This window comes from Bombina bombina, chromosome 2 (genome assembly GCF_027579735.1).
Source record: "Bombina bombina isolate aBomBom1 chromosome 2, aBomBom1.pri, whole genome shotgun sequence".
Lineage (NCBI taxonomy): Eukaryota > Metazoa > Chordata > Amphibia > Anura > Bombinatoridae > Bombina > Bombina bombina.
Window position 1 is genome coordinate 357,745,904 of NC_069500.1, and position 21,274 is coordinate 357,767,177.

The window sequence follows — 21,274 nt, forward strand, 5'->3', positions numbered from 1 at the left end:
TGCGCCTACCTTGTCCCTCCCTTCATCCGTGTCCTATAGCTTTGCTATTGGTATCCCACAAGTAATGGATGAATCCGTGGACTGGATACACCTTACAAGAGAAAACAAAATTTATGCTTATCTGATAAATTTATTTCTCTTGTGGTGTATCCAGTCCACGGCCCGCCCTGTCATTTTAAGGCAGGTGTTTTTTATTTTTAAACTACAGTCACCACTGCACCCTATAGTTTCTCCTTTCTCTTGCTTGTCTTCGGTCGAATGACTGGAGGTGGCAGTTAGGGGAGGAGCTATATAGACATCTCTGCTGTGGGTGATCCTCTTGCAGCTTCCTGTTGGGAAGGAGAATATCCCACAAGTAATGGATGAATCCGTGGACTGGATACACCACAAGAGAAATAAATTTATCAGGTAAGCATAAATTTTGTTTTTGAACCGTTGTTACTTCACCGTATCAGACTATTCCTTTATATACTATTGATAGTCCAAATAATACCTTGTTACTATACTATAAAGTCTTATTACATCCTATACACCACTATCTCTTTAATAATTCATGTAGTACAAAATATTCTTTTGTAGTTTTCCTTAACATGGTTTGTGAATTCAGTTTAGCATCATTATAAAACCATTATTTGAGTCTTTCAATGATATGGTGTCAACAACCAGTTTAGAGGAGATGTACAAAACAACACTAGAATGGCTGGAACAACACTGCTCTCTACTTGCTTTGAGACCAAGTAAGTACATTCTCCTTATTTACATATCTACTCTTGTATGCAGGGCCACCATCACGGGGTCCCCATAAGGCAAGAGCAACTAAAAAAAAATATATATATATATTTTTTTATTAAAAAGTGCCAAGTCTGTCTCACACTGTGCATAGTGGTTTAGTGCACACTCAGAAATCCTCTTAAATGCTAATACTTTACTCCTTGTAATAACATTTCCCATGCTCAATTAGCACTCTGCTGTAGTACCCACTGGTGGCTGCCAAAATTTTTAAAAAAAAAGTTGTTCTTGCCTCATGGGTCCCCTGACAGGAGTCGCCCCCTGATGGCGGCCCTGTGCACAGTGTGAGACAGACTTGGCACTTTGTTTGTACAGTGTGTGCCTGAGTCAGACGGCAGATCACTTTCATTTGCAGAGGAGGTAGGACTTACTTAGTAAATGTTTTTTATTTCTTTGTGCAATTTTGGATTGTAACTTCAGTGTGGTAGTAGTTGTTTGGTGGGGCTAGGGGTCCATAAAAACACATTTTTTTAGCAGCAGTGTATTTATGATTATTTGAAAATGCTGTAGAAATTTTATATTTAAAGCCATGCAGAAATGTTTCCTCATCAGTACACAAATGATAGGTGCCCTTTTGGCAGATATGCGTTTTTTATTTATATATATATATATATATATATATATATATATATATATATATATATATATATATATATATATATATATATATATATATATATATATAACATTCCAGTTTACTGCCCCTTTATGCAAGGACTTTCCAGATGCAAGGAGGCATTTTATCTAAGATTTTTACATCTGCATAAAAAATACTCTCAGACTGATTGCTCAGTGTCTGAAATGAGACAGGTTAACTTAAAACTGTTCAGTTTACACTACAGCTGCATTTTGAAATACATGCAAACAAGCCTAAATCCTGCATTTAACCAGATCTAATGGTATGAGTACCACAGCTTATGCTTCCACCAAGATCATATAGAGTACAGCATTTTCAAAATACATAAGTACAGCTGACAGATGGGAACATTTTTACACTACATTTGAAGTGGTGCTCTTGGTTGGGAAAAATGGGGGGGGGGGACCAAACATATGTCAACCTTTTAAAAGTACTTTTCTTCACCTAGCCATCTACTCAGATCATTTAATGTACAATTTTGAATTCACAGAATTATTTTTGTTTGCACATTTACAAATATGATTCTTTAAAAAGTAATCTCTTAATTTCTGATTTTTTTTTTTATCATGCATGTCACACAATATTGATTTAGGGAATGCAATGTACAGACATTTTACCTCCTGTGAGTGTTTCTGTGGGTGTCTGTGTTTGTCTTTGTGCTTTTGTTTGTGTCTATGAGTGTGTATGTATTTTCTTTCTGTGGGTCTCTCTGTGAGGGTGGGTGTGTATGTCTTTGTGCATTTTCTGTGGATGTCTGTGAGGGTGTGTGTGTGTCTTTGTGCTTTTTCTATGGGTGTCTCTGTGAGGGTGGGTGTATGTATGTCTTTGTGTATTTTCTCTGGATGCCTCTGTGAGGGTGGGTGTGTGTATGTGTATGTATGTCTGTTTTTTCTGTGGATGTCTCTGTGAGGGTGTGTGTTTTCTGTGGGTGTCTCTGTGAGGGTGTGCGTGCATTTTTTGTGGGTGACTCTGTGAGAGTGTGTGTATGTCTTTGTGTGTTTTCTGTGGATGTCTCAGGGTGTGTGTGTGTGTGTGTGTATTTATGTCTTTCTGTGTTTTATGTGGTTGTCACTCTGTGTATGTATGTCTTTGTGTGTTTTCTGTGGGTGTCTCTGTGTGTGTGTATGTCTTTGTGTGTTTTCTGAGGCTGTCTGTGTTTCCTTGGGTGTATGTGTAAGTTTGTGTTCGAGTTTGTGTGTGTCCATTGTATGTTCCTTTTTAGGACATTTTGACCTTACTATACTGGACATTTTGACCTTACTACTGGTTATTCACATCTTGCTACAGACTTTGAGACTGAGACCTTTCCGGAAGTCACCAATCCACCATTTAACCTTTAAATTATTGTTTAGGCAGTTCAGGGCCCTTCATTTCAGCCACTGCATGCTGTTGGCATCATTTAGTTGGCATCTTCCTTGACAAAAAGATAATCAGAACTCCATATTTTGTTTTGTAAATCTCCTTTTTGACAAAACTGTAGTCTACCTCATTACTTGTCAGGTCAATGTAAACAAGTGCTGAGTGTCTGTTTGGGTGTCTGTGTCTGAGATTGTTTGTGTTTCTTTGCGTGTCTGCTAGAGTGCCTATATGTGAATACTTATGTGTGAGTGTGTGTATGTTTCAGTGTATGAGTGTGTCTGTGTGTTTCTGTGTTACTACCTTTACAACATTTCCAAGTTTGACTATACTTAAAGGGACACTCAATCAAAATTAAACTTTCATGATTCAGATAGAGCATGCCATTTTAAACAACTTTCCAGTTTACTTCCATTATCTAAATGTGCACAGTCTTTTTATATTTAAACTTTTTTAGTCACCAGCTCCTACTGAGCATGTACTAGAATAAGTGTGTATGCATTTGTGATTGGCTGATGGCTGTTACATGGTACGTGTATGCATTTGTGAATGGCTGATGGCTGTCACATGGTACAGGGGGAGTGGAAAAAGACATAACTTTTTAAATTGTCAGAAAAAAAATCTACTACTCATTTGAAGTTCAGACTAAGTGCTATTGCATTGTCTTGTTATCTTGCATTTGTTGATTATGAAAATCTACTGTGTTGACTGGTCCTTTAAGAATAAAGTGCCTATAAGTTTTAGTCACTAGGTCAAAAATTAAGTCAGGGGCCCCAAAATTTCTAGCGGTGGCCCTGCTTGTATGGCCTATTGGGCTTTTTAACTTTATTGTTTTAGTTTAGTTTGTATTGTAAAGCTGCCTGTTTTGATAGATTGGTTATTTTATCTGAGTGAACATAAATAATACTTTCTTTCATGTAATTAGCAAGAGTCCATGAGCTAGTGACGTATGGGATATACATTCCTACCAGGAGGGGCAAAGTTTCCCAAACCTCAAAATGCCTATAAATACACCCCTCACCACACCCACAATTCAGTTTTACAAACTTTGCCTCCTATGGAGGTGGTGAAGTAAATTTGTGCTAGATTCTACGTTGATATGCGCTCCGCAGCAAGTTGGAGCCCGGTTTTCTCCTGTTAAGTGTGATCAGTCCACGGGTCATCATTACTTCTGGGATATTAACTCCTCCCCAACAGGAAGTGCAAGAGGATCACCCAGCAGAGCTGCTATATAGCTCCTCCCCTCTACGTCACACCCAGTCATTCTCTTGCACCCAACTAATAGATAGGATGTGTGAGAGGACTGTGGTGATTATACTTAGTTTTTATAACTTCAATCAAAAGTTTGTTATTTTAAAACAGCACCGGAGTGTGTTGTTCCTTCTCAGGGAGAATTTGAAGAAGAATCTACCTGAGTTTTTTCTGTATGATTTTAACCGGAGTAGTTAAGATCATGTTGCTGTTCTCGGCCATCTGAGGAGTGAGGTAAACTTCAGATCAGGGGACAGCGGGCAGGTTCACCTGCAAAGAGGTATGTAGCAGCATATTATTTTCTGAGAATGGAATTGACTAGAAAATACTGCAAATACCTATATAAAGTAAGTTCAGCCTTAAATGCAGTGGTAGCAACTGGTATCAGGCTGTCATGTATGTATATTTTCACTTCAGTATTCTGGGGAATGGCATTTCACTGAAATAATACTGTTTACATAAAACTTTAGCCTATTTTGCAGTTAAAACGGCTTGCAGCAGGCTTTTTATGACAAATACATTTATTGATGTGATGTTTATTTGCTGGCATGTAAAATCGTTTATATTTCTGAGGTACTGGGTGAAAACTTATTTGGGCATTAGTTTTATCCACTTGGCGGGCATTTTGTGGGATTTATGACAGTTTACTGATCTCCCTCACTGTTGTGTGTGAGGGGGAGGGGCTGAATTTGGCGCTTTTACTACGCATCAGAAATTCAGTCACAAGTCTGTTCTTCTTCCCTGCATGATCTGGTTCGTCTCTACAGAGCTCAGGGGTCTTCAAAAGTTATTTTGAGGGAGGTAATCACTCACAGCAGACCTGTGAGATTGTGCTTGACTGTGATAAAAAACGTTACATTCTGTGCTATTATAGGGCTAGTTATCCATTACTAATGGGAGCAATCCTTTGCTAAGATTGTATTTTTACTGAGAAAAAAGTTTGTTTTTCATAAAATTATCTGTTTTATTGTACTCAACTGTCATATCCTTCTGTGCTTCTTAAAGGCACAGTGCGTTTTTGCATACTATTTATAAAAGTGAATTGAAAAGTTTTTCCAAGTTTGCTGGTTATTTGCTAGTGTGTTTAACATGTCTGACTCAGAGGAATATCTCTGTGCTATATGTGCTAAAGCCAAAGTGGAGCCCAATAGAAATTTATGTACTAATTGTATTGATGCTACTTTAAATAAAAGTCAATCTGTACAAATTGAACAGCTTTCACCAGACAACGAGAGGAAAGTTATGCCGTCTAACTCCCCTCACGTGTCAGTACCTGCATCTCCCGCTCGGGGGGTGCGTGATATTGTAGCGCCGAGTACATCAGGGCGGCCATTACAAATCACATTGCAGGACATGGCTAATGTTATGACTGAGGTTTTGTCAAAATTACCATAACTTAGAGGGAAGCGGGACCACTCTGGGGTGAGAACAGAGTGCGCTGATAATACTAGGGCCATGTCAGATACTGGGTCACAGTATGCGGAACATGAGGACGGAGAGCTTCAATCTGCAGGTGACGGTTCTGATCCCATTAGAGTGGATTCAGACATTTCTAATTTTAAGTTTAAGCTTGATAACCTCCGCGTACTGTTAGGGGAGGTATTAGCGGCTCTGAATGATTGTAACACCGTTGCAATTCCAGAGAAATTATGTAGGCTGGATAGATACTATGCGGTACCGGCGAGTACTGACGTATTTCCTATACCTAAGAGGCTTACAGAGATAATTACTAAGGAGTGGGATAGGCCCGATGTGCCCTTTCCCCCCCCCTCCTGTATTTAGAAAAATGTTTCCAATAGACGCCACCACACGGGACTTATGGCAGACGATCCCTAAGGTGGAGGGAGCGGTTTCGACTCTGGCTAAGCGTACCACTATCCCGGTGGAGGATAGCTGTGCTTTTTCTGATCCAATGGATAAAAAATTAGAAGGTTACCTTAAGAAAATGTTTGTTCAACAAGGTTTTATATTACAACCTCTTGCATGTATTGCGTCTGTCACGGCCGCATCAGCCTTTTGGTTCGAGTCCCTGGAAGAGACTCTTGACTCAATAACTATAGAGGAAATTTCAAACAAGCTTAAAACAATTAAGCTAGCTAATTCTTTTGTTTCAGATGCCGTTGTACATTTAACTAAACTTACGGCTAAGAATTCCGGATTCGCCATTCAGGCACGCAGAGCACTGTGGCTAAAATCCTGGTCAGCTGATGTTACTTCTAAATCTGTTACTCAACATACCTTTCAAAGGGCAGACCTTATTCGGGCCCGGTTTGAAGGAAATTATCGCTGACATTACAGGAGGTAAAGGCCACGCCCTGCCTCAAGACAGAGCCAAGCCGAAGGCTAGACAGTCTAATTTTCGTTCCTTTCGTAATTTCAAGACAGGAGCAGCATCAACTTCCTCTGCACCAAAACAGGAAGGAGCTGTTGCTCGCTACAGACAAGGCTGGAGACCTAACCAGTCCTGGAACAAGGGCAAGCAGGCCAGAAAACCTGCTGCTGCCCCTAAGACAGCATGAATTGAGGGCCCCCGATCCGGGACCGGATCTAGTGGGGGGCAGACTTTCTCTCTTCGCCCAGGCTTGGGCAAGAGATGTCCAGGATCCCTGGGCGTTAGAGATCATATCTCAGGGATATCTTCTGGACTTCAAATCCTCTCCCCCAAAAGGGAGATTCCATCTGTCAAGGTTGTCAACAAACCAAATAAAGAAAGAGGCGTTTCTACGCTGTGTACAAGATCTTTTATTAATGGGTGTGATCCATCCGGTTCCGCGGTCGGAACACGGACAGGGGTTTTACTCAAATCTGTTTGTGGTTCCCAAGAAAGAAGGAACCTTCAGACCAATCTTGGATTTAAAGATCCTAAACAAATTCCTAAGAGTTCCATCGTTCAAAATGGAAACTATTCGGACAATCCTACCCATGATCCAAAAGGGTCAGTACATGACCACAGTGGATTTAAAGGATGCTTACCTTCACATACCGATTCACAGAGATCATTTCCGGTATCTAAGGTTTGCCTTCCTAGACAGGCATTACCAGTTTGTAGCTCTTCCATTCGGGTTGGCTACGGCTCCAAGAATCTTCACAAAGGTTCTGGGGGCTCTTCTGGCGGTACTAAGACCGCGAGGAATCTCGGTAGCTCCATACCTAGACGACATTCTGATTCAAGCTTCAAGCTTTCAAACTGCCAAGTCTCATACAGAGTTTGTACTGGCATTTCTAAGATCGCATGGGTGGAAGGTAAACGAAAAGAAGAGTTCTCTCGTTCCACTCACAACAGTTCCCTTCTTGGGGACTCTTATAGATTCTGTAGAAATGAAGATTTACCTGACAGAAGACAGGTTAACAAAACTTCAAAACGCCTGCCGTGCCCTTCATTCCATTCAACACCCATCAGTGGCTCAATGTATGGAGGTGATCGGCTTAATGGTAGCGGCAATGGACATAGTCCCCTTTGCACGCCTACACCTCAGACCGCTGCAATTGTGCATGCTAAGTCAGTGGAATGGGGATTACTCAGACTTGTCCCCCACTCTGAATCTGGATCAAGAGACCAGGAATTCTCTTCTGTGGTGGCTTTCTCGGCCACATCTGTCCAAGGGGATGCCATTCAGCAGGCCAAATTGGACAATTGTAACAACAGACGCCAGCCTGTTAGGTTGGGGCGCTGTCTGGAATTCCCTGAAGGCTCAGGGATCATGGACTCAGGAGGAGAGTCTCCTGCCAATAAACATTCTGGAATTGAGAGCAGTTCTCAATGCCCTTCTGGCTTGGCCCCAGTTAACAACTCGGGGGTTCATCAGGTTTCAGTCGGACAACATCACGACTGTAGCTTACATCAACCATCAGGGAGGGACAAGAAGCTCCCTAGCTATGATGGAAGTATCAAAGATAATTCGCTGGGCAGAGTCTCACTCTTGCCACCTGTCAGCAATCCACATCCCGGGAGTGGAGAACTGGGAGGCGGATTTCCTAAGTCGTCAGACTTTTCATCCGGGGGAGTGGGAACTTCATCCGGAGGTCTTTGCCCAAATACTTCGACGTTGGGGCAAACCAGAGATAGATCTCATGGCGTCTCGACAGAACGCCAAGCTTCCTTGTTACGGGTCCAGATCCAGGGATCCGGGAGCGGTTCTGATAGATGCTTTGACAGCACCTTGGACCTTCGGGATGGCTTATGTGTTTCCACCCTTCCCGATGCTTCCTCGATTGATTGCCAGAATCAAACAGGAGAGAGCATCAGTGATTCTAATAGCGCCTGCATGGCCACGCAGGACTTGGTATGCAGATCTAGTGGACATGTCATCCTGTCCACCTTGGTCTCTGCCTCTGAGACAGGACCTTCTGATTCAGGGTCCTTTCAAACATCAAAATCTAATTTTTCTGAAGCTGACTGCCTGGAGATTGAACGCTTGATTTTATCAAAGCGTGGATTCTCTGAGGCAGTAATTGATACCCTGATACAGGCTAGGAAACCTGTTACCAGAAAGATTTATCATAAAATATGGCGTAAATACCTGTATTGGTGCGAATCCAAAGGTTACTCTTGGAGTAAGGTTAGGATTCCTAGGATATTGTCTTTTCTACAAGAGGGTTTAGAAAAGGGTTTATCCGCTAGTTCTTTAAAGGGACAGATCTCAGCTCTGTCCATTTTGTTACACAAACGTCTGTCAGAAGTTCCAGACGTTCAGGCTTTTTGTCAGGCTTTGGCCAGGATTAAGCCTGTGTTTAAAACTGTTGCTCCGCCATGGAGTTTAAACCTTGTTCTTAACGTTTTACAGGGCGTTCCGTTTGAACCCCTTCATTCAGTTGATATAAAATTGTTATCTTGGAAAGTTCTATTCTTAATGGCTATTTCCTCGGCTCGAAGAGTCTCTGAGTTATCAGCCTTACATTGTGATTCTCCTTATCTGATTTTTCACTCGGATAAGGTAGTTCTGCGTACTAAACCTGGGTTTTTACCTAAGGTAGTCACTAACAGGAATATCAATCAGGAGATTGTTGTTCCATCCTTGTGTCCTAATCCTTCCTCAAAGAAGGAACGACTTCTGCACAATCTAGATGTAGTTCGTGCCCTAAAATTTTATTTACAGGCAACTAAAGATTTTCGACAAACATCTTCCCTGTTTGTCATTTACTCTGGTCAGAGGAGAGGTCAAAAAGCTTCGGCTACCTCTCTCTCTTTTTGGCTTCGTAGCATTATACGTTTAGCCTATGAGACTGCTGGACAGCAGCCTCCTGAAAGAATTACAGCTCATTCCACTAGAGCTGTGGCTTCCACTTGGGCCTTTAAGAATGAGGTCTCTGTTGAACAGATTTGCAAGGCTGCAACTTGGTCTTCGCTTCATACTTTTTCCAAATTTTACAAATTTGACACTTTTGCTTCTTCGGAGGCTATTTTTGGGAGAAAGGTTCTTCAGGCAGTGGTTCCTTCTGTATAAAGATCCTGCCTATCCCTCCCGTCATCCGTGTACTTTTGCTTTGGTATTGGTATCCCAGAAGTAATGATGACCCGTGGACTGATCACACTTAACAGGAGAAAACATAATTTATGCTTACCTGATAAATTCCTTTCTCCTGTAGTGTGATCAGTCCACGGCCCGCCCTGTTTTTTATGGCAGGTCTAAATTTTTAAATTATACTCCAGTCACCACTGCACCCTTTAGCTTCTCCTTTCTCGTTGGTTCTTGGTCGAATGACTGGGTGTGACGTAGAGGGGAGGAGCTATATAGCAGCTCTGCTGGGTGATCCTCTTGCACTTCCTGTTGGGGAGGAGTTAATATCCCAGAAGTAATGATGACCCGTGGACTGATCACACTACAGGAGAAAGGAATTTATCAGGTAAGCATAAATTATGTTTTCCTCTCAGCGTGCAGTGAATGTCAGAGGGATGTGAGGAGAGTATTGCCTATTTGAATGCAGTGATCTCCTTCTACGGGGTCTATTTCATAGGTTCTCTGTTATCGGTCGTAGAGATTCATCTCTTACCTCCCTTTTCAGATCGACGATATACTCTTATTTATATACCATTACCTCTGCTGATTTTCGTTTCAGTACTGGTTTGGCTTTCTACAAACATGTAGATGAGTGTCCTGGGGTAAGTAAATCTTATTTTCTGTGACACTCTAAGCTATGGTTGGGCACTTTATTTATAAAGTTCTAAATATATGTATTCAAACATTTATTTGCCTTGACTCAGAATGTTCAACATTCCTTATTTTCAGACAGTCAGTTTCATATTTGGGATAATGCATTTGAATCAATCATTTTTTCTTACCTTAAAAATTTGACTTTTTTTCCCTGTGGGCTGTTAGGCTCGCGGGGGCTGAAAATGCTTCATTTTATTGCGTCATTCTTGGCGCGGACTTTTTTGGCGCAAAAAATCTTTTCTGTTTCCGGCGTCATACGTGTCGCCGGAAGTTGCGTCATTTTTTGACGTCCTTTTGCGCCAAAAATGTCGGCGTTCCGGATGTGGCGTCATTTTTGGCGCCAAAAAGCATTTAGGCGCCAAACAATGTGGGCGTATTATTTGGCGCCAAAAAATATGGGCGTCTCTTTTGTCTCCACATTATTTCAGTCTCATTTTTTCTTTGCTTCTGGTTACTAGAAGCTTGTTTATTGGCATGTTTTCCCATTCCTGAAACTGTCATTTAAGGAATTTGATCAATTTTGCTTTATATGTTGTTTTTTCTCTTACATATTGCAAGATGTCTCACGTTGCATCTGAGTCAGAAGATACTTCAGGAAAATCGCTGTCTAGTGCTGGAACTACCAAAGCTAAGTGTATCTGCTGTAAACTTTGGTAGCTATTCCTCCGGCTGTTGTTTGTATTAATTGTCATGACAAACTTGTTAAAGCAGATAATATTTCCTTTAGTAATGTACCATTGCCTGTTGCAGTTCCCTCAACATCTAAGGTGCAGAATGTTCCTGATAACATAAGAGATTTTGTTTCTGAATCCATCAAGAAGGCTATGTCTGTTATTTCTCCTTCTAGTAAACATAAAAAATCTTTTAAAACTTCTCTCTCTACAGATGAATTTTTAAATGAACATCATCATTCTGAATCTGATGACTCTTCTGGTTCAGAGGATTCTGTCTCAGAGATTGATGCTGATAAATCTTCATATTTATTTAAAATGGAATTTATTCGTTCTTTACTTAAAGAAGTACTAATTGCTTTAGAAATAGAGGATTCTGGTCCTCTTGATACTAATTCTAAACGTTTAGATAAGGTATTTAAATCTCCTGTGGTTATTCCAGAAGTTTTTCCTGTTCCTAATGCTATTTCTGAAGTAATTTCCAGAGAATGGGATAAATTGGGTAATTCATTTACTCCTTCTAAATGTTTTAAGCAATTATATCCTGTGCCGTCTGACAGATTAGAATTTTGGGACAAAATCCCTAAAGTCGATGGGGCTATTTCTACACTTGCTAAACGTACTACTATTCCTACGTCAGATGGTACTTCGTTTAAAGATCCTTTAGATAGGAAAATTGAATCCTTTCTAAGAAAAGCTTATCTGTGTTCAGGTAATCTTCTTAGACCTGCTATATCTTTGGCTGATGTTGCTGCAGCTTCAACTTTTTGGTTGGAGACTTTAGCACAACAAGTAACAGATCATGATTCTCATAATATTATTATTCTTCTTCAGCATGCTAATAATTTTATCTGTGATGCCATTTTTTGATATTATTAGAGTTGATGTCAGGTTTATGTCTCTAGCTATTTTAGCTAGAAGAGCTTTATGGCTTAAAACTTGGAATGCTGATATGGCTTCTAAATCAACTCTACTTTCCATTTCTTTCCAGGGTAACAAATTATTTGGTTCTCAGTTGGATTCCATTATCTCAACTGTTACTGGTGGGAAAGGAACTTTTTTACCACAGGATAAAAAATCTAAGGGTAAAAACAGGGCTAATAATCGTTTTCGTTCCTTTCGTTTCAACAAAGAACAAAAGCCTGATCCTTCATCCTCAAGAGCAGTTTCAGTTTGGAAACCATCTCCAGTCTGAAATAAATCCAAGCCTTCTAGAAAGGCAAAGCCTGCTTCTAAGTCCACATGAAGGTGCGGCCCTCATTCCAGCTCAGCTGGTAGGGGGCAGGTTACGTTTTTTCAAAGAAATTTGGATCAATTCTGTTCACAATCTTTGGATTCAGAACATTGTTTCAGAAGGGTACAGAATTGGTTTCAAGATGAGACCTCCTGCAAAGAGATTTTTTCTTTCCCGTGTCCAAGTAAATCCAGTGAAAGCTCAAGCATTTCTGAATTGTGTTTCAGATCTAGAGTTGGCTGGAGTAATTATGCCAGTTCCAGTTCTGGAACAGGGGATGGGGTTTTATTCAAATCTCTTCATTGTACCAAAGAAGGAGAATTCCTTCAGACCAGTTCTGGATCTAAAAATATTGAATCGTTATGTAAGGATACCAACGTTCAAAATGGTAACTGTAAGGACTATCTTGCCTTTTGTTCAGCAAGGGCATTTTATGTCCACAATAGATTTACAGGATGCATATCTGCATATTCCGATTCATCCAGATCATTATCAGTTCCTGAGATTCTCTTTTCTGGACAAGCATTACCAGTTTGTGGCTCTGCCGTTTGGCCTAGCTACAGCTCCAAGAATTTTTACAAAGGTTCTCGGTGCCCTTCTGTCTGTAATCAGAGAACAGGGTATTGTGGTATTTCCTTATTTGGACGATATCTTGGTACTTGCTCAGTCTTTACATTTAGCAGAATCTCATACGAATTGACTTGTGTTGTTTCTTCAAGATCATGGTTGGAGGATCAATTCACCAAAAGTTCATTGATTCCTCAGACAAGGGTAACCTTTCTGGGTTTCCAGATAGTTTCAGTGTCCATGACTCTGTCTTTAACAGACAAGAGACGTCTAAAATTGATTTCAGCTTGTCGAAACCTTCAGTCACAATCATTCCCTTCGGTAGCCTTATGCATGGAAATTCTAGGTCTTATGACTGCTGCATCGGACGCGATCCCCTTTGCTCGTTTTCACATGCGACCTCTTCAGCTCTGTATGCTGAATCAATGGTGCAAGGATTACACAAAGATATCTCAATTAATATCTTTAAAACCGATTGTACGACACTCTCTAACGTGGTGGACAGATCACCATCGTTTAATTCAGGGGGCTTCTTTTGTGCTTCCGACCTGGACTGTAATTTCAACAGATGCAAGTCTCACAGGTTGGGGAGCTGTGTGGGGATCTCTGACGGCACAAGGAGTTTGGGAATCTCAGGAGGTGAGATTACCGATCAATATTTTGGAACTCCGTGCAATTTTCAGAGCTCTTCAGTCTTGACCTCTTCTGAAGAGAGAATCGTTCATTTGTTTTCAGACAGACAATGTCACTACTGTGGCATATATCAATCATCAAGGAGGGACTCACAGTCCTCTGGCTATGAAAGAAGTATCTCGAATTCTGGTTTGGGCGGAATCCAGCTCCTGTCTAATCTCTGCGGTTCATATCCCAGGTATAGACAATTGGGAAGCGGATTATCTCAGTCGCCAAACGTTGCATCCGGGCGAATGGTCTCTTCACCCAGAGGTGTTTCTTCAGATTGTTCAAATATGGGAGCTTCCAGAAATAAATCTGATGGCATCTCATCTAAACAAGAAACTTCCCAGGTATCTGTCCAGATCCCGGGATCCTCAGGCGGAAGCCGTGGATGCATTATCACTTCCTTGGAAGTATCATCCTGCTTATATCTTTCCGCCTCTAGTTCTTCTTCCAAGAGTAATCTCCAAGATTCTGAAGGAATGCTCGTTTGTTCTGCTGGTAGCTCCGGCATGGCCTCACAGGTTTTGGTATGTGGATCTTGTCCGGATGGCCTCTTGCCATCCGTGGACTCTTCCGCTACGACCAGACCTTCTGTCGCAAGGTCCTTTTTTCCATCAGGATCTCAAATCCTTAAATTTAAAGGTATGGAGATTGAACGCTTGATTCTTGGTCAAAGAGGTTTCTCTGACTCTGTGATTAATACTATGTTACAGGCTCGTAAATCTGTATCCAGAGAGATATATTATAGAGTCTGGAAGACTTATATTTCTTGGTGTCTTTCTCATCATTTTTCTTGGCATTCTTTTAGAATTCCGAGAATTTTACAGTTTCTTCAGGATGGTTTAGATAAAGGTTTATCCGCAAGTTCTTTGAAAGGACAAATCTCTGCTCTTTCTGTTCTTTTTCACAGAAAGATTGCTAATCTTCCTGATATTCTTTGTTTTGTACAAGCTTTGGTTCGTATAAAACCTGTCATTAAGTCAATTTCTCCTCCTTGGAGTTTGAATTTGGTTCTGGGGGCTCTTCAAGCTCCTCCGTTTGAACCTATGCATTCATTGGACATTAAATTACTTTCTTGGAAAGTTTTGTTCCTTTTGGCAATCTCTTCTGCCAGAAGAGTTTCTGAATTATCTGCTCTTTCTTGTGAGTCTCCTTTTCTGATTTTTCATCAGGATAAGGCAGTGTTGCGAACTTCTTTTGAATTTTTACCTAAAGTTGTGAATTCTAACAACATTAGTAGGGAAATTGTGGTTCCTTCATTATGTCCTAATCCTAAGAATTCTAAGGAGAAATCATTGCATTCTTTGGATGTTGTTAGAGCTTTGAAATATTATGTTGAAGCTACTAAGTCTTTCCGAAAGACTTCTAGTTTATTTGTTATCTTTTCTGGTTCTAGAAAAGGCCAGAAAGCTTCTGCCATTTCTTTGGCATCTTGGTTGAAATCTTTAATTCATCTTGCCTATGTTGAGTCGGGTAAATCTCCGCCTCAAAGGATTACAGCTCATTCTACTAGGTCAGTTTCTACTTCCTGGGCGTTTAGGAATGAAGCTTCGATTGATCAGATTTGCAAAGCAGCAACTTGGTCCTCTTTGCATACTTTTACTAAATTCTACCATTTTGATGTATTTTCTTCTTCTGAAGCAGTTTTTGGTAGAAAAGTACTTCAAGCAGCGGTTTCAGTTTGAATCTTCTGCTTATGTTTTTCATTAAACTTTATTTTGGATGTGGATTATTTTCAGCAGGAATTGGCTGTCTTTATTTTATCCCTCCCTCTCTAGTGACTCTTGCGTGGAAAGATCCACATCTTGGGTAATCATTATCCCATACGTCACTAGCTCATGGACTCTTGCTAATTACATGAAAGAAAACATAATTTATGTAAGAACTTACCTGATAAATTCATTTCTTTCATATTAGCAAGAGTCCATGAGGCCCGCCCTTTTTTTGGGGTGGTTATGATTTTTGTATAAAGCACAATTATTCCAATTCCTTATTTTATATGCTTTCGCACTTTTTTATCACCCCACTTCTTGGCTATTCGTTAAACTGAATTGTGGGTGTGGTGAGGGGTGTATTTATAGGCATTTTGAGGTTTGGGAAACTTTGCACCTCCTGGTAGGAATGTATATCCCATACGTCACTAGCTCATGGACTCTTGCTAATATGAAAGAAATGAATTTATCAGGTAAGTTCTTACATAAATTATGTTTTCTTTCCTCATAGTGGTGCTAACTACATTGCGACAGCTGAGCACAACTACATCCATCTTGTCTGACCCAGCGAGTTTGCCCCAGCAAGCCAAGCAGGCCGTGTGTAAGAACAGAAAAAGTGGGGGAGAAACCTAAGTGATGAACTTAGCTTGGTGGGATCCCCATATGCAAAAGAGAAGAGCGTCATGTCCTGCGTTGCTTTGCTTTCCTTGAGTCATCTTGACACTCCACCTTGTGATGCAAAGTGTGTTCCAATGGTCGTTTTCAGGATTTATTACCAGGAATTCCAAGCTCTGTGAATACACAGTGTGTTCCTTGATGTGGCAGAGATAACAAGAGTTTCTGCATTTACAAGCTCACCAAACTCTGAGTTCTGACTTCAGAATCACTGAAAGAAATTAAAGGGAAAGGCATTTTGGTGACAATGAATAAATGCCTTTTTTTTTTTTTTTTTTTTTTTTTTTTTACTGTTGGATTGTCAACATAAGGTTCTAAGAAAATATCATTTTAAATATCTCCATAGTGGAGCATTTAATAAAACAGGAACTGAGTGCTGGATTATTGATCAACTGAAGAAATCCTTTCTACGCTGTTGCTGTAATGATATGTTGAGCAATCAAGAGGGCAATTAATGTCTTAGAAAAGGACAACATCAATGTTGAATAATACAATTTACCTGTGACTTGATTTAAAACAAAAAAACTAAAAGAGTACTCTATTTTGTTCCTGGTGGAACTACCACATTACAGGTTTATGTCCAGAAGACTTTTACCAACAATGCAATCTCTACTTTTTCTTTTTATGGAAAGGTTCATCTGCACAACAGTGAATTACACCTGGTGATTTGTCTCAGGGTCAGATTCTGATTTTGCATATTAGGTAGCTTTCCCTTTTATAAATAACAACAAACCCTTTCTGCTAAAGGCGCACAGATATGTCAAAGTGCAAACTTTTTCTACGTAGGGATTGTTTCAATTAAATTAATTTGGAGGGAAGGATAACATATGTAGCTCCTCCGAAAAATGTCATCAGGAGACAAATTATTTTAAATTTCAATAAATATAGGTTCTAGGTTTTTTTTCATGATGCAGTTTTTACTGCAGACCCATTAAAGGGGCATTGAAGTGAAACAGGAGTCCTCTAAAATTTTGATTACCCCCATACCGGTTGTCAAACACCTTTTTAATACATGCTAACATTTCAGTGCTGGATGGTATATAGTTCCTCACCCCATTGGAATGAATGTGGATTGTGTTTTTCCCAGAAGTCATTAGGACTCTCCTTTTCCCCTGTATACTCTCTTCCCTCCTGTCAGTTTCAATTCTGTTTTAACATATTTGAAGTATTGTAGTATGAGCGGTAACTTTGTTTTATCATGAAGCTTGCTCTCTCTCTCAATATGATCTGAACTGAAGCTGACTGGAAGTGGAGGGCACATAAAGGGTAAATTAAGTGAGAAGAAAACTTGTTTTATTTTTAGTATCCACCACCCTCTGATTTGGTCATTTTCAATCCTTCCCTTGATCTTATATGTTGTGGAAGCTAGTGATATTGGCTGTATCACGTGTATGTACATGTTATATAGCTATTCAAGGAACTAAATAAGGTCATGTTGGTGGGACCCCAAAGAGGAAGAGTTAATATTAAAATAAAAAAAGAGTAAATACAATTTATTTTTAAAGTGCTGCTACATGCTGGTAAAAAAAAAACACAAAAACAGCTGAATTCATAGTCATCTAACAGTATAGTGGGCTTAAATGTTTTATAGCGACCTTTTAATCCAAGGCTTAAAAGGACACAAGTGGTTGGCAGACAAGTTTTAATAGTTCATGGGTTTTAAAATATATTACCTACTTATTAGTTTTTAAAATATGCACAGCCTACTTTTTTAAACACTGGAGTGGCTTTTCCAACATGTACAATAGTGGCATTTGATTGACTGCAGGTGGTAGCTATTAAAACATTATTTCTGCTGGACACTTGTCCCTTTACTCTATCCATATTATAGTGTCCCCTTTGTTAAATAATCTCTTCACTCAGGCATCTTCAGTTTTGTTTCCAAAAAAACATGTTAAGTTAAAAATGTGATGTTCAGCTTTGTTAAACTGCTAACAATTAGACTGTAATCAAACAGGCATTGGTAATATATGAAAGGCTGATTAATTGCATTTCCTGGTTATTGTTGAATTTAGGAATTCAAAAGAAAATTCAGTTTCAATCTCTGAAATTGGTGTCACTGCTTTTCTGGAAAAAGGGGGTACATTTGTTTGCACTAGTTGATAAACTGCAAAGAAATAGAAATTAAGTCCTGCCTAATTTCTCATTGTGCTGTAGGTGCAGCCAGAAATATGCTATTGGATAAAATGTCCCAATGCTGCTTAAATAGTATTCAAAAATATACAATGTGCAATTTTGAATTTGTGAACACAGACTTAATACGTTGCCACTATGTTATGTTGGCCACATTTCCCTAACCATCAAGTTTGAAAGCAATATTCTTGCTCAAAAGTCTAAAAAGAAGGAAGAAAATGTGATTTAAACTGACAATGCTGTGTCGTGTGAGGCATTGGGGTCAATTTACTATAGTGCCAGCAGACATGATACGATGTAGCGTATCATGTCCGCTGCACATCGATAAATGCCGACAGCATACAGATTTGGTGGCAATCAACCCGATCGTATTCGATCGGGTTGATTTCTGTCCACCGCCTTAGAGCAGGGGCGGACAGGTTATGGAGCAGCGGTCTTGATAAGTTGACCTCATTGGGTTTAGTAGTACATATGGAAAACTTTGGTCTTAAAATTAAACACCTGTTTTGTTTGTTTGTTTTTTGGGGGGTTTTTTTGGGGGGGGGGGGGTTGTATGAAAATGTGCATTGTTCCCTGCTCCTTGGTCTAAAAAGCAAAATTTGTTATCTGTGTTTTAAAATGCTGCAAATGCCTACAGCAGCTATCCGATTTGCAAAATTTCCTTTCTGGCCTTCTAGGGAGCATAGAACAAACACAATTATTTCACAAAAGCAAGAAGCGTTTAATGTCCTTTTAATCGTATTTTTTGTTACACGCAGTATTTTTTATTTAAAGAAAGGCAAATGTTACATCTGTGTTTGTCACCTAATATGAGATTTGTTTTAACTGTTGCTGCAGATAAAACAGTTCAGGATAAAAAAGAACATATCACTGTATAATGCAAGAAAGTAGCTTTTCTGAAAAGCTACAACCAGCACAACAAAATGGGCATTGAAGCCTTTTAAGATGGAGAAGCCAGAATATCTCATTCTGTCCACTGTTGAATGACCTATTGGTCCAATATAGTCTTTTATTTAGTATTCAGTGGGAAAATAATTTGCAACCTGACTGGCAAATCAACAGTGAATAGTAACAATAAATGAAATTGAGATTTTTTTTCTATGTAATAAGCTATGCTTTAATGGGTTTCCCATTTACAGTATCTGTTACCTCTTACATTTATTTTACAGTTGTTTTTATTTCCTGCACACTAAAATATATACATATATAAAAACATCAAATTATATTTGCTGTTGAAACTTATTGTTCAGTGCATGGTTTTAATGTTTACTGGCAAAATAAAGCAATAGACATCCTCCAAACTCCAATGCTTCTTGTGGTCTTTTTGGCAGTGTATCTTGTACTGTTGTAGCTAGAGTTTAAAACCATTTAGCTTGAATTATTCTATAGGAATCTGGTGTTGTACCCAAAGGTCACTTTGAAAACATGAAAGAAAAAAAAAAAGCGTGTACAGGGCTACAGTAACTGGTGCATAAAATCCAGCACATAGCCAGGAAACCTCATAGACAAACATTGGCATTATAGTTTTTGACGGGTTAGGGTATGTGGAACAGTTGGTAGTTCAGATTGAAGATCACAGGAACAGCAACTTTGAACATAGGTCTATCCAAAACACTAAAGTCCAATACAAGGTTCAGAATACTTTGCTGTAACTAAGTCCAATAGACACTGATACTTGTATTGAACAGTAAAGGGTGATGTTGACACAGAATACCTGATAGGTAGGTGCAGCTGGTTTGAGGAAGGCTGTCACTGGTAAGGTAGACCCAGGCTCAACAGGCACATATTTTAAATAACTTTCCAATCTACTTACATTAATAAAATGCACCTTTTTTTATATTTACACTTTTTGAGTCACCAGCTCCTACTGAGCATGTGCAAGAATTCATAGAATATATTTATATGCATTTGTAATTGGCTGATGGCTGTCACATGATGCAGTGGGAGTGGAAATGAATATAACTTTGAAATTTGTGAGAGAAAAAAATCTCATTTAAAGGTCAGACTAAGTGCTATTGCATTGTCTTGTTATCATGCATTTGTTGATTATGCAAATCTACTGTATTTACTGGTCCTTTAAGTGCTGCCCAGCTGTCAGGTCACACACACAAAATTCTGCTTAGGGTAGTCGATGGTCCGTACAACTGTAAAAAAAAAAGTTTTACATTGGCAGGCACAGCTGGTTTGAGGAAAGGCTACCACTGGTATGGTAGACACGGGTTTCTCAGCAAGGTGAGCACATGCAGGTACAAGGCAAGTATGCTTGGTCTCAGGAGCAAGGTGAGCATACACAGGTATCGGGTAAGTATGTGTGGTGTCTGGAGCAGAGACCGTAGGGCCCGGATCTGGGAGCTCTGGTAAGTACCCTCACAATAGTTGGTTGTACTGAAGAGTTCAGTGACTCAAAATGTGACACAGTCGTAAGACTCCACCTTTGCCACAATTCAAGTTTGTGAAATTGCTTCTCTTCTATATCTGCTTCAGTCAACTGTAAATGCTATTATTGTGAAACGGGAGCAGCTAGAAGCAACAACAGACCACGTTTTGTATTGAGGACCTTGAGTGTCCTGCACGGAGCCCTGACCTTACCCCAACATCAGTGCCTGACCTCACATTATTTTTTTGGCTGTATGGGCATAAATTCTCACACACGCTACAAAATCTTGTAGAAAGCCTTCCCATAAGAGTTGATAAAGATCCTGTAGAAAACAGAAACAGAGAGGCGCCAAATAGAGCAGTAGCTTCAGGTGTAATAAAGGTACAGCACAACATAGGATAGCCCCCCTAAAAGGACCTACTCACAGGGGCAGCAGCACAACCGGAGTGCCAAACACAGCAGATCGGAACTGTTAAGAGTTGTCTGACAGACACGCCAATACGTCACAGGTGTGGATGCAGGAAGTCAGACGGCCATATGATCCGCTCCAATCGCAATGATCTGCCAAGGAGGTGTGACAGAAAGCCGGTCCTGGATAGGTTGTTTGACCGTAGCCTAAAAAAACCAAGTAGAAATATCAATAGATCGAGCAGGCAGGTTAAAAAGTCCAATAAAACCAGCAACGCGTTTCTCAGCTAAAACTAACTCCTCCTGCTCTATATAACTAGTACATGATCCAATCAGAGGACAGTAACCTACGCACACCCCACCGGCAGGTACAACAACATGTTGTGGGCATTACAACCAATAGAAAATATTAAGTGATCAAACCTTAAAGGGGGTGTGTACTGGTGCCGCCTGTTGATGCAGATCTATAAATTAGGACATGCTATAAGCAGGTGATTGGCAATATATAGGACAGATCTGATCATCAATAATACAACATAACAACATAATGCATATATCCACACTTCATAGATTACAGTATACAAATAAAAAGGATAAAAGCATGTCACAATTCATAGTATCAACACATATTATA

The 21,274-nt window shown here is 39.8% G+C and overlaps 1 protein-coding gene across 1 annotated transcript in view; it reads left to right on the forward strand.

The window, feature by feature from the left end:
- The window catches only part of MLXIP (MLX interacting protein), a 254,388-nt gene extending 235,232 nt beyond the window's left edge, over window positions 1-19,156 (forward strand). Inside the window, exons 16-17 of the mRNA XM_053701754.1 lie at window positions 608-737; window positions 15,559-19,156. Coding sequence (XP_053557729.1) covers window positions 608-737; window positions 15,559-15,680 — 252 coding nt within the window. The 3' untranslated portion in view covers window positions 15,681-19,156. The remainder of the gene's footprint in view (window positions 1-607; window positions 738-15,558) is intronic.
- The last annotated feature ends 2,118 nt before the right edge of the window (window positions 19,157-21,274 follow it).